At 44.7% G+C, this 24,342-nt stretch overlaps 1 protein-coding gene across 3 annotated transcripts in view; it reads right to left on the reverse strand.

The window, feature by feature from the left end:
• Nucleotides 1-18,187, reverse strand: part of RNF34 (ring finger protein 34) — a 72,590-nt gene extending 54,403 nt beyond the window's left edge. Inside the window, exons 1-2 of one of the 3 annotated variants that reach the window (XM_077461979.1) lie at nucleotides 18,048-18,159; nucleotides 5,840-5,923 (exon numbers count right to left, since the gene is read on the reverse strand). In XM_077461979.1, coding sequence (XP_077318105.1) covers nucleotides 5,840-5,923; nucleotides 18,048-18,053 — 90 coding nt within the window. In that variant the 5' untranslated portion in view covers nucleotides 18,054-18,159. Of the gene's footprint in view, nucleotides 1-5,839; nucleotides 5,924-18,047 lie in introns of all 3 variants that reach the window. The other 2 variants (XM_077461980.1, XM_077461981.1) reach the window with 2 other exon arrangements.
• Nucleotides 18,188-24,342: the final 6,155 nt, after the last annotated feature.

Below are 24,342 nucleotides of genomic sequence, written 5' to 3' on the forward strand. Positions count from 1 at the left end.
ATAAACTGTTTGCCCATTGCTACACTTAGATGGCACTTCCCTGTCTTTCTATACTGAATTCACACAGGAGTGGTGGGGGAAACTGCATATGATTCGGACAGATATCTCACCGCATTCTGGTTAAAATCGCATGGGATTCTTGGCAGTTTGATTTGAGCCCAGAATTTTATTTCAGCTATCGGTGCAATTGCACTTGTGCAAATACTCAGTGTTGGTGCAACCCAAGTATATGGAAAGCTGCAAATTGCTTATAAATTTGACATTATTCAGTACACTTGCATTTATAAGTTTACCTTGCCAGAAATTCTAAAAGATGTGCCATTTTTCCAGCAAAACAACGCCCATTTACAGTACACCAAAGAGAAGTGTCAAAGCTTCTGTAACAAAATGATTTGGATTGAAGAAATCAAATTTAATTGGGATGCGTGATAAGGTTGCAGTTTCGGTCCCTGCATCCCAACCACTTGTCAGACATGTAGTACAGTACTCTAATTCTCCTCCTCTACGCTGTGCTACAGATCTGATAGGTGGCAGGTGAGCCACAGGTCCTAAAACCTATATAAAAGAACAAAAAAAAACGTGGGTAATTGCAGCATAATGACAAAGAACTACCAGTAGAATAGCAAATGCAAAGCCAAGGTCTAGTGAATACAAATCAGAGAGAGGTGGAATTTGTACTGGAGGTTGTTTTATCATGGGGGTGGATTATTTCAAGAGCAGGGCGTAATTTATTTGGAGGCATTCTGTGCATTGCCCACTCCTGAATCCTGCACTCCATGTGCTGCCCATTGTTGACCTAGGGCAGGGTGGCCTTTAAGCTCCTCCCACCTTTTGTACATTTGGCCACAGCCACAATTCGCCAGTCTATGCAGTATCCAAAGGGTGCTCCAGGTCTTTCTCAGTCTCGGCAACACCCCTGTATCCTTCGCTGCTGTAGTCATCTTAGAGATGGCGTTGATGGAGTCACACATGTGTGGAAATCCTCTCAGACTGCCTTTCCTATGTACTTATTCATGGTTATTTTGTGGGTGTGGCACACAACCTAAAAGTAGAACTATAGGCAAAACTTTTTTTTGCATTTTGGAAAGAACAAGGGAGAGTTATAACCCCAGTCAGTTTTTTTTCCTCATCTGTGTCCCATTGCAGAGTTTTTTTCACTTCCTGTCTCAAAGCCAAACAGGAAGTGAGGAAATCACTGCAAATAAATAGAATTCCTTGGGGATCCCTGTGTCACCAGAACTAGTGTCCCCATTGGAAGATTTACCCTCTGTTACTTTTCTGGGGACAAGCTGAAATGTGGGATTTTCTTTTACTTTCACTTTCAATGATAATGGTAAACAGGACAAACAGGGGGAATATCCCTATTAGGGGTGCAGACAGCAATAGAAACCTGACAGGTGTTCTAATCCCTCTCCCCTCTATCCAAAACAAAACAACGTTCTAGCTTTAGTTTTATACTTTAAGTACGCAAACTGAGCCGGCATTTGTTGGTATGGTTAAAAGTGGGGGTTGGTTCCTAAATTTCATATTGAAAAATCGAATAACCAAAGTGTGTGAGCTACGGCAACACAGGGAATTTTGTCAAAATTGATGGCAAAATGAATGCAGCTTACCCAAAAATATTATAGGAAACTTAGAATTTATCAGCCCCAAAGCTGTGCATAGGCGGTACTTTGATTTTCTAACATGACAATGCTCTGAAACATAAGGTCAAGTTGACACTTCCTTGTCTACAACAAAAAATAAAAAATAAGTGAAGGTTCTGGGAGTGGACTAGGATTGTCGCCCCATCCCTTTAAACTCGAGCACATATTACACAGGTTCTGTGGCCGATTAAGGTGATAATTAAACTCACTTGGTGCCTTATCTGCACAGAACCTGTGTAATTCATGTGTGTTCAGGTTTAAAGGGATGAGGTGGCAACTCTAGAGTGGCCATCAAAATCTTCTGACCCCCAAGTCATTGAACCACTCTTGGAAGATCTCAAACATGCAGTTAATGCAAGAGAACCAAAAAATCACAGTACCTGGGGGCATTTTACCAAGAAGAATGGGCATCTTTAACAAACGAGACTAAAAATAGTCTCATCCACAGCAACCCAAAGAGACTGCAAGCTGTCACGGATACTAAAGGGTCCAATAGCAACTAGCCCTACAACTTCCATCTGAAGGGAAGCAAAACCAAGCTGTATAACCCAAATCAGAGGAAACCATATGCATTATGTAGGATATTATTATTATACATGATTTATATAGCGCCAACAGTTTACGCATCGCTTTACAATGTAGAGGGGGGGAGGGACAGCACAATTACAGTACAGTTCAATACAGAAAGGACAGGAGGGCCCTGCTCCTAGAGCTTACATTCTAAAGGGAGGGGTGGTGGTACAGAAGGTAATAGATATAATAGGATATAATGGATCTTCTCATGTTTATGCATTTCCCTGCTGTGAGCACGGATCATCCTTTCTCCTGGTATAGTGGATCAGGGATCTGACATTTCTTTACACATGATATGTCCTGAGGATACTTTTGTGTAGCATTACATTATTTTATATTTTCAAAGAATCCATACTGGAAAGTGTGCGGATGGAAGTTGCTGAGAGACGTGCAACTCCAGAGAGTCTGGTATTTTTGTTTTAAAAACACCTTCATGTACAATATTTTTTTGTCACAAACACTAAACTCATGAACATGTCTTGAACAAAAGCCTGCATCAAAGAGTTCAGTGTGACATTTATAATCCGCTATTTCTCCAGCTAACCGTTTTCTGCATTTCTGTGTTGTCAACATCGCTATGATAAAAATAGGAAAGGCTCCTTGACACCACTTTAGATACATCTGATTATTTCCATGGAGCAATCAGCAGTCCCTCTGGAGAATAAAGCTGCCTCCCATAAAACATAAGATGAACATCATATGACACCTAATAGAAAGCAACACTATACACAAACATGAAGGCTGTAAAACAGGTCTGCAGAAGTAGTAATAAACACAGAGCCTGCTAGATTGGTGCTGTAAAAGCCGTAATCAGTTTGCGGTAATACTAATGGACTTCACACTGCCTCTAGTGGCCTCCTGTCAAACCTTGCAAGAAAGCTTAAAAGGTTCATTTTTAGAAAAGAAAAGGAAAAAAAAATGCAATTTTATTTGCAATGAAATAAAATGTGCATTTATTTTTTTGGAGCTTGTAAAGCATTGCACCAGCAATCAGTAGATTGCCGGTACCATGCAGGTCTCCTGCAGATCTGCCAGTGTATCTGTGTGTCGGAACATCCCAGGCCAGCAGATACAATCTGACAGGAAGAGAGCATGAACTACCAGTGTGCCCCACCGTGGTTGTTCATTTAAAATGACAAGATGACAGGCACAAAGGTTGCCGGACCTTGTAGTTTTCCATTCACAGGACACTGAATGAGTGATGCGCCCAGGCTGGGTTTCTGGGGGGGTTTAAGAGATCACCGCTAGCTGTCAAATCGGGGGAATCCGGGAGAGGTGAGGGGGCCAGTCCGTTCGTAACATGTTACACTCTGAATATGGATGTAACATGTTCTACAAAAGGTGAACTTATAATTTAAAGTAGTGTTAAACCCAAAAGCAAACACATATTATATTGCAGGATACCAATTCTTAGATGTGATGGCTGTGTTGGTTCTCTTTTTTTTTTTTTTTTTCCTTTAGTTTCACCAGTAAGTCTGTTTTTTCTGGTACAATGATTTTTATTGACGTATAAAAAAAAAATAGAACAGTCGCAAGATTCCCAAGCAGGGGATATGAACAATATACACAATGATTAAATTCACAAAAAAACACAGAGAAAAAAAATGTCCCAGGGAGTGTAGACTATTAACCAACAATGATGTTCCAACAGGGGCCAGGGGTCAACACAGAGTTCCTGAGCCCTAGAGCTCAAGGGCTGGGGTGGGTGAGGGGAGTGGACCTGCCTGCTCCTAATTGGGGTAAACAGGAAAAATCAAACAAAAAAGAATAAAAAATAATAATAAATTGAGGTAGAGGGTGAGGGGAAAAAAAGGGGGTAGTAGCAGGGTGATGAGAGGAAGTATAGTAAGAGAAGAAAGGGGGAGGAAAGAAAGGGAAGTTCCCCCAGGCTGGGAGGTGAAGGTTGAAAGGGGTTGTAAACCCTCATGGTTTACACCTTAATGCATTCCATGCGTTAAAGTGAAAAACCTTCCGTAGTAGCAGCCCCAAAGACCCCCCGCCCCCTTTTTACTTACCTGAACCGATCGTACCAGCAAAGGGGACAAGCACAGCAGCTCCTGTCTTGGTTCCTCATTGGCTAGGCTGATAGCAGCGGGAGCCGGGAGCACACCCGCACGAGTGTGGGTTTCCATGGGGTCACTCAAGTAGAGGAGCCAGGAGTGCCGCTGGGGGACCCCAGAAGAGGATTGGGGAACTTTACTATGCCAGGCTTTGCTCCAATCTGTAAGGTCAAAAGGGGACAAGTCTCGCTCCCACTTAAGAACCTAGGATGGAGAAACAGGAGCACTGCTAGTGTCGAAGGAGGAATATTTCATAAAAATGATGCCAGGGGCTCCTGGAGAGCACAAGCAAGTGTGTTGGAAAGCTGTTTTTTGATACGGGAAAGTGTTGTAGCATTGGGGGAAAAGTTATCCAGTGTCACAGTTGAATATAGCGAAAAAAATTCAGCCAAGGGAGCTTTGTGGGTCTCTTGAATCTAAGTTCATGTAGGGAAGGTGCGAGGTCTGAGGAAGTGTCGGTCCTGAGAACCCATGAGTGGACCACCATGAGAATACATGGGGTTGTTCAAGAGAGGTAGGAGTGGGAGAAATGGAGACATGAGCTTGCCGGAGTACCGTTCTAAATCCCCAAGCTTCAGGCTAAGTGCCATTAAAGGACTAACAGAAGGGGAATGCAGTTTAGGGGGAGCCACAGTAGGGCAGAGACGGGGACTGGCGCACAGTTTGGGATCTCCAAAAGGACCCAGAGTGGGATGTCAGATGGAGCATGACAATTTGGGAGTTCTGTGCTGCCTGGCACTATTTCACAATGTTTGGAACATCAAGCCCACCTCGCAAGATGTGGGAATATTGTCTGCTGTTTTTCAATAAAACAAGCTCTCCCACAGATGTAGCATTTACAGGGTTGATAGAAACCATTTTTAATACGCACAGGGGTGCTTACAATGATTTGTTTTTATTTATTAATTTATGTGAAACCTTTATCCCAAGAGGAACATAACCAGTTGCTTTAGCCACTGATATTGTTATTGTATTTAAATCTCCTAGTACATCTAACAAATTGATGCAGCCACCACATAATGATTGGTTTTGGGTTTATCGTTGCTTTAACTCCAGCAGCCACACACCAATAAAGATACTTAAAGCGTAAAAACATTTTTTTTTTAGTTTTGGATTGGAAGGAGAGGGATTAGAAGGTTTTAATTGCTATCTGTGCCCCCGTTAGGAATATTCACTCTTTGTATTTGTTCTGTTTATCATTATCATCAAAAGTGAAAAGAGAAAAAAAAAATCCTAAAAGGGACACTAGTTCTGGTGACACACAAGGATTACCTCACTTTAGAGGAATTTACTCTCACTTCCTGTTTTTAGATATGGGACAGGAAGTGATGGAAAATCTCCCCAGTGGGTAACAGATGGAAAAAAGAAAAACCCTCCCTTACTCTATCCAAAATAGAAAAAAAAAAGTTTTTGACTTTAGTTACACTCATAATTTTCCCCACGTATTTGTTCTTTTGCCCAAACAGTCTTAAAGTGGTAGTAAAGTCTTCTTTTTGACTTGTACCTACAGGTAAGCCTTTATTAAGGCTTACCTGTAGGTACAGTGAATATCTGGCATACCTGTGCCATCCTTTCAGAACTCTGTGACTCACCGGGAGTGACATCCTTGCGGCTCGGCCAATCAGACGGCTGGAGCACTCGAACCTGGAAGAAAAACCGAGTGAAGATGGAAGCCTTGTCAGTGCCGTTGGAGGGCCTCATTCTAAGGTAAGTATTTTATAATGTGCAATGCATACTAGCATATTATGCCATTGTCATTGCACTTTTATTTTTTTTAACTTAAAGGTGCAATTTATTAACGCTTTAGGGCTGGCACACCCCTACCAAAATGCATCTATACAAACAATTTTATTTTTTGTTTTGGACATAATAGGAAAAGGTTAGAGCTTCTGTCAGGTTTTACTGCTACCAGAGCTTCATTAGGCCGGGTTCACACTGCTGCGGGGGGAGATCCGGATGTGATTCGCACCGCACTGCAGTGCAAATCACATCCGATCTCCGTAGCGATGCGAGTTCAGCCATACAGATAGTATGGCTGAATTCACATCGCTCCCGCAGCAAACTCGCACGGGACCCTTTTTTTGGTCCGCAACAGAATCGGATCGCATGGGTGTTCACACCATGCGATCCGATTCCTGTGCGAGTCTGCAGATCGCACTGCGATATGCGGACGGATCTGGGGGTGTCATTAACATTTCATTGACACTCCCAGCCGTTCGCATAGGGCAGTGTGAACTGCCGGCGGGAGTCATGCGATGCGGGAAAACGCCGCGGATTCGCGGCGTTCCCGCATCGCTGTGGTGTGAACCCAGCCTTAAAGAGATTTGCCCTCACACTTCCGAAGTAAATCAAAATCTGCAAAAGGGAAACAGGCAGTGAAATAAGGTTCTAGCTTTATTCTACTTAAAGCGTTAATTAAACCCCAAAAAAATACAGATCCTGGTCACTTAAAGCAGATTACACAGCACAGTGCTTGTGCTGTGTAATCTGCCCCCCTCTAAACTGTAAAACAAAAAAAACTCCCTGATCGCTCCACTTCCTGTGTCCCCCCTCTCTGTGCTGACCACAAAGATTAGGGCGGCTGAGCCCTGACCACTGTGGTCAGAGTATGTCCCTTCGTCATTCGCAGTCCTGCTCTGTTCTCCTCTCCATTCTCCCCCTCACCCCCTCCTCCCTGCCTTTCAGCTCTGTGTCCCTGTTTCTGTCCCCCCCCCCCCAATTAGTATACATAAAAAATTATCAATGGTCACTGTCAGCACTGTATTATAAGCAGGCATAGCACACTGTACAAATCTTTTATAAAAATGCGGCTTGTAAATACAGATTTAGCCCGATCTTCAGGCTGGTCACATGACTCTCGGCCAGTTTCTAGGGCTACTGCCATGTGATCTCCCCAGCTGACATCAGAGGGAGATCTTGGCCCCTTCTGCAGTATCCATGTAGCAGAGGTATACAGCGGCCACAAGTCACGTGACCAGCCTGAATATTGTTCTAAAACAGTATTTACAATGCTGTGTGCCTGCCTGCCTATAATAGAGGGGCTAGTAGTGCTTTACATTATAGGGGTAAAAAAACACTTTAACCACTTCAGGACCGCCGTATTGCCATTGTACGTCAGCACAATGGCACAGGCAGGCACAATCACGTAGATTTACGTGATTGCCTTCCAGCGGGTGGGGGGTCCAATCGGACCCCCTCCCGCTGTTTACGGCGGTCCGATTCGGTCCAGGAGCGCTCCGTGATGAGGGGATGGCCGTTGGTTTTCGGCCACCCCCTCTGGATCGCTCCTGGCCAATGAGAAGCTTCCTCCCCTGTGTATTGTTTACACAGGAAGGAGGAAGTGATGTCATTCTCCTCGGGGCGGTCTTTTTGACCGGACTACGAGGAGAAGACTAATAGTAAGTGTGCACCAACACTACACTGACATGTAGGTACACACAGGCACACAAACTCCCCCCCCAGTCACAGTGTCACTGATTGCATTGATCATTTCTTTACTGATCAATGCATTCAGTGTCAGTTGTGACAGTAAAAACTGTCAGGACAGTTAGTGTTAGGTCCAGGGTAGCCCCCTATCACCCCCCAATAAAGATTTAACCCCCTGATTGCCCCTAGAGTTAACCCTTTCACCCCCTTTTGCCAGTGTCACTAAGCGATCATTTTTCTGATCGCTGCATGTGTCGCTAGGTAGCTAGTTATTTTTTTAGGTTCACCGCCAGGTTTTTATATCACTAGGTACCCCGATATACTACCCAATAATGGTTTTAACCCCCTGATTGCCGCTAGTTAACCCTTTCACCCCCTTTTGCCAGTGTCACTAAGCGATCGTTTTCTGATCGCTGCATTAGTGTCGCTACAGTCGCTAGGTAGCTAGTTATTTTTTTAGGTTCACCGCCAGGTTTTTATAGCGCTAGGTACCCCGATATACTACCCAATAATGGTTTTAACCCCCTGATTGCTGCTAGTTAACCCTTTCACCTCCTTTTGCCAGTGTCACTAAGCGATCATTTTTCTGATCGCTGCATGTGTCGCTAGGTAGCTAGTTATTTTTTTAGGTTCACCGCCAGGTTTTTATATCGCTAGGTACCCCGATATACTACCCAATAATGGTTTTAACCCCCTGATTGCCGCTAGTTAACCCTTTCACCCCCTTTTGCCAGTGTCACTAAGCGATCGTTTTCTGATCGCTGCATTAGTGTCGCTACAGTCGCTAGGTAGCTAGTTATTTTTTTAGGTTCACCGCTAGGTTTTTATAGCGCTAGTTACCCCGATATACTACCCAATAATGGTTTTAACCCCCTGATTGCCGCTAGTTAACCCTTTCACCCCCTTTTGCCAGTGTCACTAAGCGATCGTTTTTCTGATCGCTGCATTAGTGTCGCTACAGTCGCTAGGTAGCTAGTTATTTTTTTAGGTTCACCGCCAGGTTTTTATAGCGCTAGGTACCCCGATATACTACCCAATAATGGTTTTAACCCCCTGATTGCTGCTAGTTAACCCTTTCACCCCCTTTCACCAGCGATCACAGTATAAGTGTCACTGGTGACGCTGGTTAGCCAGTTAGTTATTTAGGTTCCCCGTCAGGTTTTTATATAGCGCCAGGGACCCCCATATACTACCTAATAAAAATTTGAACCCTCTGATTGCCCCTAGTTAACCCTTTCACCACTGATCACCGTATAAGTGTTACGGGTGACTCTGGTTAGTTTGTTTTTTATATATAATCCGGAAGGCAGTGCTTGGTTTTCGGGGTCCCGTAAGTGGCTAGGCTCCCAAAAAGTCCCCCACATGTGGTATCCCCGTATTCGGGAGAAGCAGCAGAATTTATTTTGGGGTGTAATTTGACTTCTGCCCATAGCATGTGTGAGCAATATATCATTTAGTGACAACTTTGTGCAAAAAAAAAAAAAAGTTTGTAATATTCCCGCAACTTTTGGCAAAATATAAAATATTCCATGGACTCAACATGCCTCTCAGTAAATAGCTTGGGGTGTCTACTTTCCAAAATGGGGTCATTTGGGGGGGTTTTGTGCTATTTTGGCATTTTATGGCCTTCGAAACTGTGATAGGTAGTGAGGAGTTAAATCAAAAATTTGCACCCTTAGAAATCCTGAAGGTGGTGATTGGTTTTCGGGGTGCCGTGCGCGACTAGACTCCCAAAAAGTCCCACACATGTGGTATCCCCGTACTCAGGAGAAGCAGCAGAATGTATTTTGGGGTGTCATTTCACATATGCCCATAGCATGTGTGAGCAATATATCATTTAGTGACAACTTGGTGCAAAAAAAAAAAAGTTTGTAATATTCCCGCAACTTGTGGCAAAATATAAAATATTCCATGGACTCAACATGCCTCTCAGTAAATAGCTTGGGGTGTCTACTTTCCAAAATGGGGTCATTTTGGGGGGTTTTGTGCTATTTTGGCATTTTATGGCCTTCGAAACTGTGATAGGTAGTGAGGAGTTAAATCAAAAATTTGCACCCTTAGAAATCCTGAAGGTGGTGATTGGTTTTCGGGGTGCCGTGCGCGACTAGACTCCCAAAAAGTCCCACACATGTGGTATCCCCATACTCGGGAGAAGTAGCGGAATATATTTTGGGGTGCAATTCCACATATAACCATGGCATGTGTGAGCAATATATCATTTAGTGACAACTTGGTGCAAAAAAAAAAAAGTTTGTAATATTCCCGCAACTTGTGGCAAAATATAAAATATTCCATGGACTCAACATGCCTCTCAGTAAATAGCTTGGGGTGTCTACTTTCCAAAATGGGGTCATTTTGGGGGGTTTTGTGCTATTTTGGCATTTTATGGCCTTCGAAACTGTGATAGGTAGTGAGGAGTTAAATCAAAAATTTGCACCCTTAGAAATCCTGAAGGTGGTGATTGGTTTTCGGGGTGCCGTGCGCGACTAGACTCCCAAAAAGTCCCACACATGTGGTATCCCCGTACTCAGGAGAAGCAGCAGAATGTATTTTGGGGTGTCATTTCACATATGCCCATAGCATGTGTGAGCAATATATCATTTAGTGACAACTTGGTGCAAAAAAAAAAAAGTTTGTAATATTCCCGCAACTTGTGGCAAAATATAAAATATTCCATGGACTCAACATGCCTCTCAGTAAATAGCTTGGGGTGTCTACTTTCCAAAATGGGGTCATTTTGGGGGGTTTTGTGCTATTTTGGCATTTTATGGCCTTCGAAACTGTGATAGGTAGTGAGGAGTTAAATCAAAAATTTGCACCCTTAGAAATCCTGAAGGTGGTGATTGGTTTTCGGGGTGCCGTGCGCGACTAGACTCCCAAAAAGTCCCACACATGTGGTATCCCCATACTCGGGAGAAGTAGCGGAATATATTTTGGGGTGCAATTCCACATATAACCATGGCATGTGTGAGCAATATATCATTTAGTGACAACTTTTTGTAAAAAAAATTTTTTTTTTTTTGTCATTATTCAATCCCTTAGGACAAAAAAAATAAATATTCAATGGGCTCAACATACCCATCAGCAATTTCCTTGGGGTGTCTACTTTCCAAAATGGGGTCATTTGGGGGGGATTTGTACTGCCCTGCCATTTTAGCACCTCAAGAAATGAGATCGGCAGTCATAAATTAAAAGCTGTGTAAATTCCAGAAAATGTACTCTAGTTTGTAGACGCTATAACTTTTGCGCAAACCAAAAAATATACGCTTATTGCCATTTTTTTTACTAAAGACATGAGGCTGAATAAATTTTGCCCTCAATGTATGACTAAAATTTAGTTTATTCGATTTTTCTTATAACAAAAAGAAGAAAATATCTTTTTTTTTCAAAATTTTCGCTCTTTTTCCATTTATATCGCAAAAAAAAAAAATCGCAGAGGCAATCAAATACCATCAAAAGAAAGCTCTATTTGTGGGAAGAAAAGGACGCAAATTTCGTTTGGGTGCAATATTGCATGACCGCGCAATTACCAGTTAAAGCAGCGCAGTGCGAAATTGCAAAAAGACCTCTGGTCCTTAAGGTGTTTATTGGTCCGGAGCTGAAGTGGTTAAAGTGTTAGTTCACCTTTACAAAGAGAGTTTAAATGGTGGAATACAGGATTTGGTTATTCAGAAAATTGGAGACTGGAAAGTTGGGACAAACAAAAAAATATTGGCTAGCCAGATACAATGTATCTCTTCCCACTACAATCTTGCTTCAGCTTTGCAGAAAAGCAATACAAGAAGTAGATCACAACAGAGATAAATGGGACCAACGTTATAACAGATTTTACCTTAAATACAAAAATCTATCTAATCAATCAATGCAAAAACAATCTAAAGCAGCCCATGGAGGGGTGGCCAACAGTTACAAAACACTAACAGGTCCACATAACAAAACCGTAAAACTGGGAGCAGCTGCCTGAAACTGACATCAGATGAGGCCTGAATACCTCCAGTACCTGGTAAAACTTACAAGACATACTGTATATAAAGAAGGCCAGGTTGCGCCCTTGTAAATCTGGGAAACAGGGCCTTGATGCTTTACTGCTTAGGAATCAAAGGTCGAGTACAGTGCATCTTTGTACGAAAGGGTGTGACCTTGTCATTGTCATTAAAATGGATTTAAAGGCTTAAGATTTTTTAGAGGTTTTGATTGGCTCCCACTGCTGTTAATTGTAGCCAATGAGGAGAGCAGGGGTGGGGCTGAGTCACAGCTCTGTGTCTTATGGACGCATAGAGCAGGGCTTGGGAAGTCAGCACACATCTGTGGTCTCATAGCAAGCGGCTTGCTATTGGGGCACTGGTCAAGGGGGAGGAGCCAAGAGCACTGGATCCGAGAAGAAGAGGCTCTGCAAAACCATTACACAGAGCAGGTAGGTAAGACATATTTGTTATTTTTTTTAAATATGCCTTTAATATCTTTAAGGCCATATGCTTGTACAATGATCTGTTTTGAGCCACCAAGAGGCTTGTCCCCCTTTTCAGGCTCCATCAAAAATGACAAAATAAAAGGGTCAGTTTTTCTAAAAGAAGCAGTGACTGAAAGGTAAGCCTGTACAGCACATACTACATCCAGACAGTGAAGGGAAATGTCCAAATGATATGCTGGAGCTGAAGAAAACAAATGAAGAACAATGTCCTAGTTGAGGTGAAAGGCTGAAACCACCTTGTGCAAGACCAGATAGGGTGTGATGATAGAATCAAGTGAAGCAACCTGATGAATTAGGGCAGAAAGGGGAATATCCGTGATGTTTACAAAAGGCAGTCTTTGAGGAGACCAGACCAGCAGATTCAAATCTCACAGGGTCACAGTTGACTTTACAGTAGAAGTCACATGAGAGACACCCTGTAAAAACACCTTGACCAATGAATGGGAGGCTAATAGACTTTGAAATAAGAGGGAGGAGATTTGCAACTTGATGGTACCAAGGGCCAAATACTGATCTGGAACCTATTGCAGAACAGCAAGGATCCTTTTCTCTGGCTATCTCTTGGGGTGAAATCTTCCTTCCCCGTATCATGCAAAGTAAGCATTTCATGTGTGATGGTAGACCTTGTGGGAGGTAAACTTCCTAGATTTTATCAATGTGGGAATTAAGGAATCGGAGAGACCCAACGACCATGAAGCAGGGTGGTAAACCGGTCCTTGCGATAAGAGATCTGGTCAAACTGGAAGAGCCCACTGGGTGTTTGCCAGTATTCTGATCAGGTCAGAGTACCACATCCAAATGGGCCAGTTCACAGCTATGAGGATCACCAGAATGTCCTCCATCTAACTCCAGCAACACAGAAAAGGAAGGAGATTCAAAGGAGGAAAGATGTAGATCAGAATGTACTGATCCCATGAAGCCATCAGAGCATCCAATGCTTCCACCAAAGAATCTCTGCTCCTAGAGACATCTGTCCAGTTTGCTGCTGAACCTGGAGGCCATGAGGTTCACATCCTGTGACAGAGGTCTTGAACAATATTCCTGGAGAAGGAAGATTCCTCCGGGTCCAGGCAATGCTGGATCAGGTAGTCTGCCTGCCAACAGTCCAAGACTTGAACGTGAATGGCGGATGAGGCTAGAAGGTGGGTTTCTGCCCAGACTAGAATCCATTCTATCTTTCTCCAAAACAGTGGAATGAAAAGATTTTCCCAACTTCAGAGTTAAATTCCTGATCTACCAGACCAGAGATATTACAGTCTTCAGTGTCAGACAAGGGTTGCTTTGTCAAGAGACTGAGCCGCCATATTAACCTAAGACGAGAGAATGTTGTGGTGTAGAGATCTGGAGTGGAACTGAGCAAATGGCACTGCCTGCCATTAAGCCCAGAACTCTCATGCAGAAACACACAGGTGGATGACTCTGGGACTGTATAGTTTAAGTCTGTGAGCGGAAGGTCAAAAGCTTTTCTTGGGAAAGAAAAACTCTAGTATGGGCTATGTCTAGAATGAGACACCAGGTTCTAGTATACTTTTACCAACACACACATCCCTAAAAATGTAAACAGATGTTGCAGCAACCATCAGCTGGAAACAAAGACAATCAGCATGAAAGAATGTCACCAGCACACAACGATCTACAAAATGGGTCCAAAGCTTCAATCAGTGATCCCATCATTACAGCAGAAGCAATGTTTCGGAGCCTCTCAGGACCTCTTTATCAGGCAGCCTAATGAAGGAGTCCTGCAAGGCACTGAAATGTTGCTTCTGCTGTATTGATGTGATCACTGATTAAAAGCTTTGGACCCATATTGGAGATCTGTGGTATTGTGGTGACATTCTTTCACTAGGATGAGAGCCAGATACGCCAAGCGATGTGTCAGATTCAGTGTTGACATTTGAAGGTTCAGGATCCAACAAAACCTTTAAGTTCTGGACTATCCACATGATACTGTTGGTAAGTATTTTTTTGGGGGAAGAAAGACAAGGTGAAGGCCACGGGTGGGTTTGCATTAAAGTTAACCTGCTGACTTTAACAGAAAGGACACAACCACCCTACACATTTACAAGGTCTTACGGTGACAGACTGATCCCAATGATAGACTGCCGCACCATAGGAATAAATGGAATTTGTCAGAGTATGCTCAAACTTGCACCAGCCAAGAGAGATTTCAGCAATGGCTGTGAGGTTTCCCTGTGGCCACACAGAGTACATCTGCCATGATCATGGGCAGGCAAGTACAAGATGAGGGAGGGAGGTAAGAAAGACCTCACATACACAAACCTTTTACATTTAATGCAGGAAAAAAATAATAATTAGTAAGTGTAAACAAACGTACTTTCTTGATCCATTTTGCCTGCGTTTAATGTATTTGTGCTTACGTGCATTCAGCTGCCTAAAGTGGTTGTAACCCTTACTCAATATAAATACATGTTTCAATCTGGAAAGGTTAGCCTGTATAAACTATATAAATTGCTTCTTAAAAAACAAACATCCCCCCCCCCCCAAAAAAAAAACCTTTCCTTTGTCGCTTTCTCTGGGTGCAATAGTGCAGGTCATGTGATTGCTGTAGTTTCTACAACAATGCACAGACCTACTGTTGGGCATGTCCGATGTTGGGGCATTGCATTATTACAGGAAGTGACGTCTGCATGAGAATGGAACGCCATCCAGCCCGTCGCCAAACGTCACTTCCTCCTTCCCAGCCAAGTGGTGTGTCGGTGGGGGTGTGGCTGTATTCTGACTACAGATATACAGGCACGCTGTAATCTTGCATAGCACACCTGTATCTTCAACATGATGACAAAAGATGTAAACTGACCATGCTAGCATGGACCAGCAGCCATGCTAGCATGGTCAGTTTACTCTAAGAAGGGGCACAGGCAGGATCAACCAGGTAAAACAAGACATCAACAGGCAGAAATTTATTAATGACATGACAGATCACATTTAAACACATTAAAGAGACTAAAAAAGTAGGTGGATGAAGGAATCCTCCCCACTGTGCCATTGCATTCTGACAGTGGGACTGCTCTGCTCTCAAAATACACTGATCAATTGCTGCAGCCACTGGAGTTCTCCAACAAGACCATTTAACAGAAGTCAATCATGTGGGAGCAACCACACATAGATCTGTCTATGGCCAGCTTAAAGGCCAAGTTCACCTTTGGAACATGTTACATGTTCCTCCTGTACTAAAGGTGGACCATGTAACATGTTCTAGCGCCTGCCTCATCTCCTCCCTCCCTGTGACAGCAGACGGGTGATCTTCTCCCCATACCCACTGTCACAATTTAAAAACAGCACAGAGTTCTGTGAATGAATGAACTACAAGTACTGTCATCAACTGTGGCAGACAGCTTGTAGTTCTCAATGAACTGAAGGTGCTGGTGAGCGTTTCCATAGTTCATTGATTCTTCCTGCAATTCAGTAACTGCCTGTATCAGAAGTACAGGCAGACGGTGTGTGGAGAGTCTGCGGAATCTTGGCATTGCACCCGTGATCTACTGATCACAGATGCAATGCTTTACAGGTTCCAGTGTAAAAAAAATAAAAATAATCAATGCACATTTTGTTTTACCTGCAAAAACATGTGAAGTTGTTCAATAATAATAATCCTTTAACTGTTTATTAAAGAAAGCCACACAAAGAAGTAACATTATTTTTAATTTTTTAGCATGTTCTCTTTAAAAAGACCCTGTCACCATCTTTTACCCTGACAACCTGTATTAAGTGTGCTTATATCAGTGCTGCAGTAATTTCAGATCCCCTATGCAAAGACATCAGTGTTGCAATTCTGCCAGAATACCAACATCAGATCCTGAGCTGACCGCAGCCGTCCTATTACTCCCCCCATACATCATCACAGTATTTAGGAGCCAGAGCTGTGGATGGCCTAGAAGTCTGATGATTCCATGGTTCCAATGAGAACTGAAAAAAACTGAATGGATTCCCCCATCCATGCATTGATCATTTCATTATTTATTACAGGTAATATAGCGCCATCAATTTACGCAGCCCTTTACATATACAGTATATTATACATTAACATCAGTCCCTGCCCCTAAGGAGCTTACAATCTAAGGTCCCTAACTCCCATTCATACATTCACCTACTAGGGCCAATTTAGACAGGAGCCAATTAACCTACCAGCATGTCTTTGGTGTGTAGGAGGAAATCAGAGTACCTGGAGGAAACCCACACAAGCACAGGGAGAACATGCAAACTCCGTGCAGATAGTGGTGACAAGCAGAAGTGCTAACCACTTAGCTACTGTGCTACCCTGATCCATTTTTTTTCCAATCAGCCCCAAAAAAACTGAACAGATTCCCCCATCCACAGAAGCAAGGTGTATGGAGAAATCCTCCCCGCTGAGATACTGTATAAAGGCAGAGGGGACTCTCTGTTATCAGAATACACTTATCCCACAAACATTTTTCAACATCGCCATAAGAAGAAAAGGCATGGCCACAGATTGCCAAACAGCATGCTCCGAGGAGTCGTTGGGGTACGGTAAGATCGGCTTGCTCCTCATTTTACAAGATATTCAGATACTGAAGATCATCCTAAGTGCATGGACTTGGCACTATTGATAATACAGGAGCCGTACCTGCTATATACAAGCTTTTCCCTCCCCCTCTCTCCGTTTATACTGCAGCAGTATATCAGCACTATAGATGGCATGCAATGAACAGTTTATTTTATCACAGTAGTGTTTCCACTACGGCTTTTCTGCTCACAATACTGCCAGCTACATACTGGCTTTACTAACTATCATCTGTCAACTGCGATTTAGTGCTTGGCCATATATTGGACTTTGCGGGCCAGGCTGCTGCATGAAGTAAGGGCTATTAGCTTCATTTACCTAAGTGTTGCATACGTATGTGATCTATGCAGTAGGAGAACAAGGAGGACCCCCGGGGGCCTATGTGAGATACACACTTCAGTAATACTATGTTGCATCGCACCGATCTGTGTATTTCACACAGATACATTTTAGTACGGACATTTTTTTTTTGTTTGTTTTTTTAATCAGATTCTTTTTATTAACAAAAAGAAAAACATTTCCTCTAAACAAAAAAAATAAAACATAACATATGATGTTGTAGAGGACATAGGACTGTTTTGGTGACTTAACATAAGTTGTGATTTACTGTGTATTATTACTATTACTATACTCATTATCTAATTGCTACATTAAATACTTGCTTTTAAACCTACTCAAAAAAGCCTATTTTTTCGTGTCATTAACTGCTTGGTCACTCCCTGTGGGAGCTTTATACCGTATCTGCTTCTTTTCTTTTTTTGTGTATGGCCACAGAGGGGTGGAGATTCAGATGGTCCCTGCTCGATCCATCTGAGGTTCTGTTATCTATGAGTATAATAGTGCCAAGATCTGTACTGCCAACCTGTGTTCATCAAGTGGTGACTGGTTCTCTTTAAAATTACAACATAGCCATTGGTGATTAGGTGTGTGTGTGTGTGTGTGTGTGTATATATATATACACACACACATATAAATATATATATATATATACACACATACACACAATATATATATATATATATATATATATATATATATATATATATATATATATATATATATAGTGTATCATATATAGATAGAGAGGTGTGTGTATGTGTATACAACACACAATCATTTCATACAAGGACTTGCTCAATACAGACAGCTCATTCCCTATTGGTAGCAGATGGGTGTCGGGTGTACAAGCACCGTCCGGATGGAATGAGCTGTGCCCGGCCTGATTATGGAGTCGCACCTGGAGGTGACAACATGACAACACACAGCCTACCCCGGTCCTTGTCATTATCACAGAAGCCCCTGCACATCTCCTCCAGCAGCCCCGTTACCTTCATGACCCCGTCCGCTCTTCTCTCTCCCTCCGCCCCGACCTCTGACAGACAACCATCAGTCGCCGCCGCCGCCGCCGATAATGTAAATTCCAGTGATAGATGACATCACCGTCACGTGACCGGACCTCTATGTGACATCACCGCGCCATGTGATCCCATGCCCTGGAAAGAGAGGGAAGCCTGAACTCGTATGGGGGGTGCTCCTTGTGTGAGCTCCTCATGAGGCAGGCTATTATGGCACCCTGGAGTGTGCCTGTAATGACCAGAGAAGGGGGGGAGTGCTCTCCCAGGAGCAGACAGACCCTTGTTATTTTCAGCAATGGCTACACAAAGTAATGGCGTGTGAGTGGTCTGAGGGTGTCTCTACCATGTACTGTGACCGCAAATAAATTGGCCCCTTTAAAGTAGAGCTTAGTAAGGTGATCAGATTTTTCAAATGAAATCCGGGGACATATTTTTTTTTTACTAGTAATGGCAGCAATCAGCGACTCGTAGCGGGACTGCGATATTGCGGTGGACAAATCGGACACTAATGCCACTTACACACAACGGGTTTTCCCATCGGAATAAACCTCCGAAGGTTTTTCAGACAGATTTCTGATGGCGTTCCGCTGAAACTGTCTTGCGTACACATGATCACACCAAAGTCCGACCGTCAAGAACGCAGTGACGTACAGCATGTACGACGGGACTAGAAAAAGGAAGTTCAATAGCCAGTAGCCAATAGCTTCCATCTCGTATTTGCTTTAGAGCATGTGTCATTTTTGGTCCGTCAGAACAGCATACAGACGAGCGTTTTTCCCGATATATGAAATATTTAGAACATGTTCTATTTCTAGGTCCGTCCGTTCTAGGTGAACTGCCTTGTTTACATAGGCAGACCACTAGGCGAGTCCGCCGGATCTGATGATTGGCTCTGATACCCAGAAATGCAGGATCACGTATATAAGTGATCCTGCACAGTGCGACTGCCCTGTAGCAGTAAATCTGCTATCAGGCGATCAGAAACTGATTAAGATCATCAGCTTTATGATAACTCACAGGCAGTAGGAACTCTATCATGGCTCTGGCTGACTCTGTCACAGTGTGTCTAATACCATGGCTGCTGGGTGCTGATTTTGTGAACTTCTGACCAATAAGTTCCCGCTGCCTGTGAGTTCTGATACCATCCATTATGCCAGGATTTGCGCCAAAGCAGAAGAACATGTGAGCGGAGCTGAATGGGCATTTCCCGGAAAATGAAGACATAGTCCATCTGCTCTGACCAGCACATCAGCATCAGAAAGGGACACAGATAATGGAAAAAATACACCCCCTAAGCTAGTAGGAGCTTAATTATTCTGCACTGACTGTCTTTGTAAATTGCCCCAGCTCCTGTTGAAGTCAAATCCAGGGACAAAACCGGGGACAGAATTGGTCCGGGGACAGTGTCCTCAATCTGGGGACTGTCCCCTGAAACCAGGGACATCTGGTCACCCTAGAGCTTAGGCTAGGTTCACACTAGAAAGAGGTGTGGTAAATCCATGTTCTGTGCCAGTTTCCCACGCCGCATTCCAACCACACTGCCCTTGTGATCTTCAGTGGGCGTCAGTGCAAAGTTAAAGTGGTTGTATTTCCCCCTTGGTGATTTTCACCTACCTATAATAAGTCTTTCCTGTAGATAAAATAAATATCTCCTAGGAGATATTCACCCTGCATGCCGCCTCTTGACATCAGCGGTAAATGTGCTCTGAAGGTCTGGCTTACCGTGCCGGTGTGGTAAAATTTCATGCGACTCATAAAAATTCCTCACCCCGTCACTTCCGGTGAGGCTCCGTCACTCTAACAGCTGACGGCGGGCCTTTACTGCGCATGCGCGAAGTCCGTGATCTGAACGGCGCATGCGCAAGATCGTAAGTTCAGCGGTGGTTAAAAATTATAGACAGAGAAATGCTGGTGGGCGGGCGGAGCTGAACAGATGCTCAGGACGTCATCAGCAGTCCCGCCCACCCCACTAACATGGATGTTTATGGTCGTGAAAATTTATGGCTTCAGCTGCTATTAACAGCAATCGCGCATGCGCGGAATTTTTGATTACTGACCAGAAAAATTATGCACTCACTAATGATGGCTTTATTATATCATCGGCAGCACCAATATGTATAGTATTTATTAAATCTGAACAATAAGCAGTGTATTTATTAAATCTGAACAATAAGCAGTGTATTTATTAAAGCTGAACAATTAGCAGTGTATTTATTAAAGCTGAACAATTAGCAGTGTATTTATTAAAGCTGAACAATTAGCAGTGTATTTATTAGGCTGCTTTCACACTGGGGCTGTGAGGGCGTCGGCGGTAAAGCACCGCTATTTTTAGCGGCGCTTTACCGTCGTTTTAGCGGCGGTCTGCGGGCGCTAGCGGGGTGGTTTTAACCCCCGCTAGCGGCCGAAAAAAGGGTTAAAACCACCCGCAAAGCGCCGCTGCAGCGGCGCTTTGCCGGCGGTATTGCTGCGCTGTCCCATTGATTTCAATGGGTAGGAGCGGTTTAGGAGCGGTTAATACACCGCTCCTTCACCGCTCCAAAGATGTGGCTAGCAGGACTTTTTTCACTGTCCTGCCAGCGCACCGCTTCAGTGTGAAAGCCCTCCGGCTTTCACACTGGAGTGACAGGGGCCGTTTTTTTTCAGGCGCTACACAGGCGCTATTTTTAGCGCTGTAACGCCTGAAAACCGCCCCAGTGTGAAAGGGGCCTTAAAGCTGAAGAATATGGGCACAATATTGGGGACAGTGTGTGCGTTTGGGGACAGTGGCTGCATTTGGGCACAGTGGCTGCGTTTGGGGCACAATGTCTGCGTTTGGGGACAGTGTGTGCGACAGTGTCTGTATTTGGGCACAGTGGCTGCATTTGGAATGATCACAGTCAATTGCATGGTAAACGGCCAATGGCTGTTTACCAGCATCAGTGGCGAGCAGTGTTCCCGGGAACACGCCGCCACCAACGTGCCCACGCAGAGCGCGCCCGCGATTGCCGTGGAGATGTGGGGCGGCCACCAACGTACACGCGCAGAGCGCGCCCGCGATCACCATGGAGAGGTGGGGCGGCCACCAACGTACACGCGCAGAGCGCGCCCGCGGTCGCCGTGGAGGGGTGGGGCGGAACCATCTGTGATCACGCGGTAAACAGCCTCATGGCTGTAATGGGACCTAGTCCTCATGTGATGGGGACCAAGGCCTGATGTGATGGGGGGTCCTGTGATGTGATGGGGGGTCTTCTGATGTGATGGGGGTCCTGTGATGTAATGGGGCCTAGTCCTCATGTGATGGGGACCAAGGCCTGATGTGATGGGGGGGGGTCCTGTGATGTGATGGGGGGTCTTCTGATGTGATGGGAGTGTCCTGTGATGTAATGGGGGGCCTAGGCCTGATGTGATGGTAACCAAGGCCTGATGTGATGGGGGGTCCGGTGATGTGATGGGGGGTCTTCTGATGTGATGGGAGTGTCCTGTGATGTAATGGGGCCTAGTCCTCATGTGATGGGGACCAAGGCCTGATGTGATGGGGGGGTCCTGTGATGTGATGGGGGTCTTCTGATGTGATGGGAGTGTCCTGTGATGTAATGGGGGCCTAGGCCTGATGTGATGGTAACCAAGGCCTGATGTGATGAGGGGTCTTCTGATGCGATGGGGGGGGTCTTCTGATGTGATGGGGGTCCTGTGATGTAATGGGGGCCTAGTCCTCATGTGATGGGGACCAAGGCCTGATGTGATGGGGGGGGGGTCCTGTGATGTGATGGGGGTCTTCTGATGTGATGGGAGTGTCCTGTGATGTAATGGGGGGCCTAGGCCTGATGTGATGGTAACCAAGGCCTGATGTGATGGGGGGTCCTGTGATGTGATGGGGGGGTCTTCTGATGTGATGGGAGTGTCCTGTGATGTAATGGGGCCTAGTCCTCATGTGATGGGGACCAAGGCCTGATGTGATGGGGGGTCCTGTGATGTGATGGGGGTCCTGTGATGTAATGGGGCCTAGTCCTCATGTGATGGGGACCAAGGCCTGATGTGATGGGGGGGGGGTCCTGTGATGTGATGGGGGGTCTTCTGATGTGATGGGGGTCCTGTGATGTAATGGGGGCCTAGTCCTCATGTGATGGGGACCAAGGCCTGATGTGATGGGGGGGGGGGGGGTCCTGTGATGTGATGGGGGTCTTCTGATGTGATGGGAGTGTCCTGTGATGTAATGGGGCCTAGTCCTCATGTGGACGTGTGATGTGTTGCCCTGAGTTGCTAGGTCACATGGCTAGCTTCTATCCCAGGGACATCTGGCTGCTAGGCTGCCTGAGGGACATTGTGGGAGAGCAGCGTAGGGTTGGGACTTACAGCTTGTAGTCCAACCAGAAGCAACAGTGCTCCTGTCTGGGAAAACAAGCTGCGGTCGGGAGGTAAAAAGGAACAGCTGTCGCCACAAAGGGACCATACACCGTGGTACCAGAGACCATTGTGAGTAACTAAAGCCATTACCCAAGCAGTCTTCTCACTAACCAGAGATGCTGAAGTGGGAAAACTTGAGTTAGTGCCAAGCCAGGGACCTATCTGAGGAGACGCTTTGAGAGCTCCTTTGAGTGCTGGTCACCTAAGAAGGTCGGAGATGCTACACTGTATCCAAATTAAATTTTTATCATTTTTTTCCCACAAACAGAGCTTTCTTTTGGTGGTATTTGATCACCTCTACGGTTTTTATTTTTTGCTAAACAAATAAAAAAAAGACATAAAAGTTTTCTCCTTCACTGATGGGGCTGCAGTGACGGGTACCGATAAGGCCACACTGATGGGCACTGATGAGGTGGCACTGATGGGCGACACGGATGGGCACTGATAGGTGGCACAAATTGGCACTGATAGCTGGCAAGGATTGGCATGGATAGGCGGCACAGATGGGCATGGATGGTCACTGATAAGCGGCACTATATTGTATTATATAGTACTGATGGATGCCAATCAGTGCCAAACAATAAAGCATACCAATCAGTGATGCCCATTGTAGGCACTGATTGGCATCCATTGTGGGCACTGACTGGCATCCCTGGTGGTCTAGGGGGTGCATACCTGGTGCTAGGCATCCCTGGTGGTGTCCCTGGTGGTCCAGTGTGGGCATACTCGGGGGAGGCTGCAATGATAATCGATCAGCACAGACCCCCCCCCCCTGTCAGAGGAGCAGCCAATCGGCTCTACTCGCGTCTGACAGACGCAAGTGAGGAAAAGCCGATCAACGTCTCTTCTTATTTACACTGTGATCAGCCATGATAGGACACGGCTGATCATGTGGTAAAGAGTCTCCGTCAGAGGCTCTTTATCGAGATCGTAGTTGCGGGGTGTCAGACTGACACACCGCAACAACGATCGCCGCGATGCACGCCCCCGGGGGTGCAAAGTGGATCAAAATCATGAGGACCTCATATGGCGCCCGGTCAGGATTTTGAAACCAATTTGCCGCTGTCATTTTGCTATAGGCCAGGCGGCAAAGCGGTTAAGAGACAATAAATCTCTGTGCATTAAAAAAGTATCTAGTGCCCATCAATTCTTTTTGCACTGCACCCAACTTGCCTTTTAACCCACTCTACACAGAAGGATGTCAGCTGTCCCTAACTCTTAAAGTCACCAATATGCCTCCAAGAGCCCAGGACTCTACTACAAGAGGAAAGAGCGCTACACAGAAACCCAGGTATTAGTACAAGTACCACAAGTAGGTGAGGAATCTTTGGAGTGTGGCACAGTGCACACACTCCTAAACACTAAAAACTTCCTAACAGCAGCATCAGCCACACTGTGATGTAATGGGTTCTTGATACACCAGCTAGTTGCATTGATCGAAAAACAATCATGATTTTTGACCATCTGGCCCCCGGAACAGTACGCCCTTGCTTCGCTGTTACAAGTCTCCTATCACTGGACAATAGGGGTGCAACGGATCCAAAAAACTCACGGACCGGATCGTTCCTCGGATCTGAGTCACGGATTGGATCAGTTTTCGGATCAGCCAATAATAATTGAATTTGCAAAAACCTGTTTAATGTGATTGTAGCCGTATTAGTGCAATTGTGACAGAGAAAATTGAGTACTGTCCGTGATACTTTTTTTATTTGCACTAACATACAATTTTTCAGGACAAGCTTTCGGGGTATGTCCCCTTCTTCAAGGTCCAAGCAGTACTGATTTACAAATTTTTAAAAATTTGTAAATCAGTACTGCTTGGACCTTGAAGAAAATTTGTAAATCAGTACTGCTTGGACCTTGAAGAAGGGGACATACCCCGAAA

Source organism: Lithobates pipiens, unplaced genomic scaffold (assembly GCF_037356315.1).
Source record: "Lithobates pipiens isolate NorthernLeopardFrog02 unplaced genomic scaffold, aLitPip1_a1.2 Scaffold_3, whole genome shotgun sequence".
NCBI classification, from domain to species: domain Eukaryota; kingdom Metazoa; phylum Chordata; class Amphibia; order Anura; family Ranidae; genus Lithobates; species Lithobates pipiens.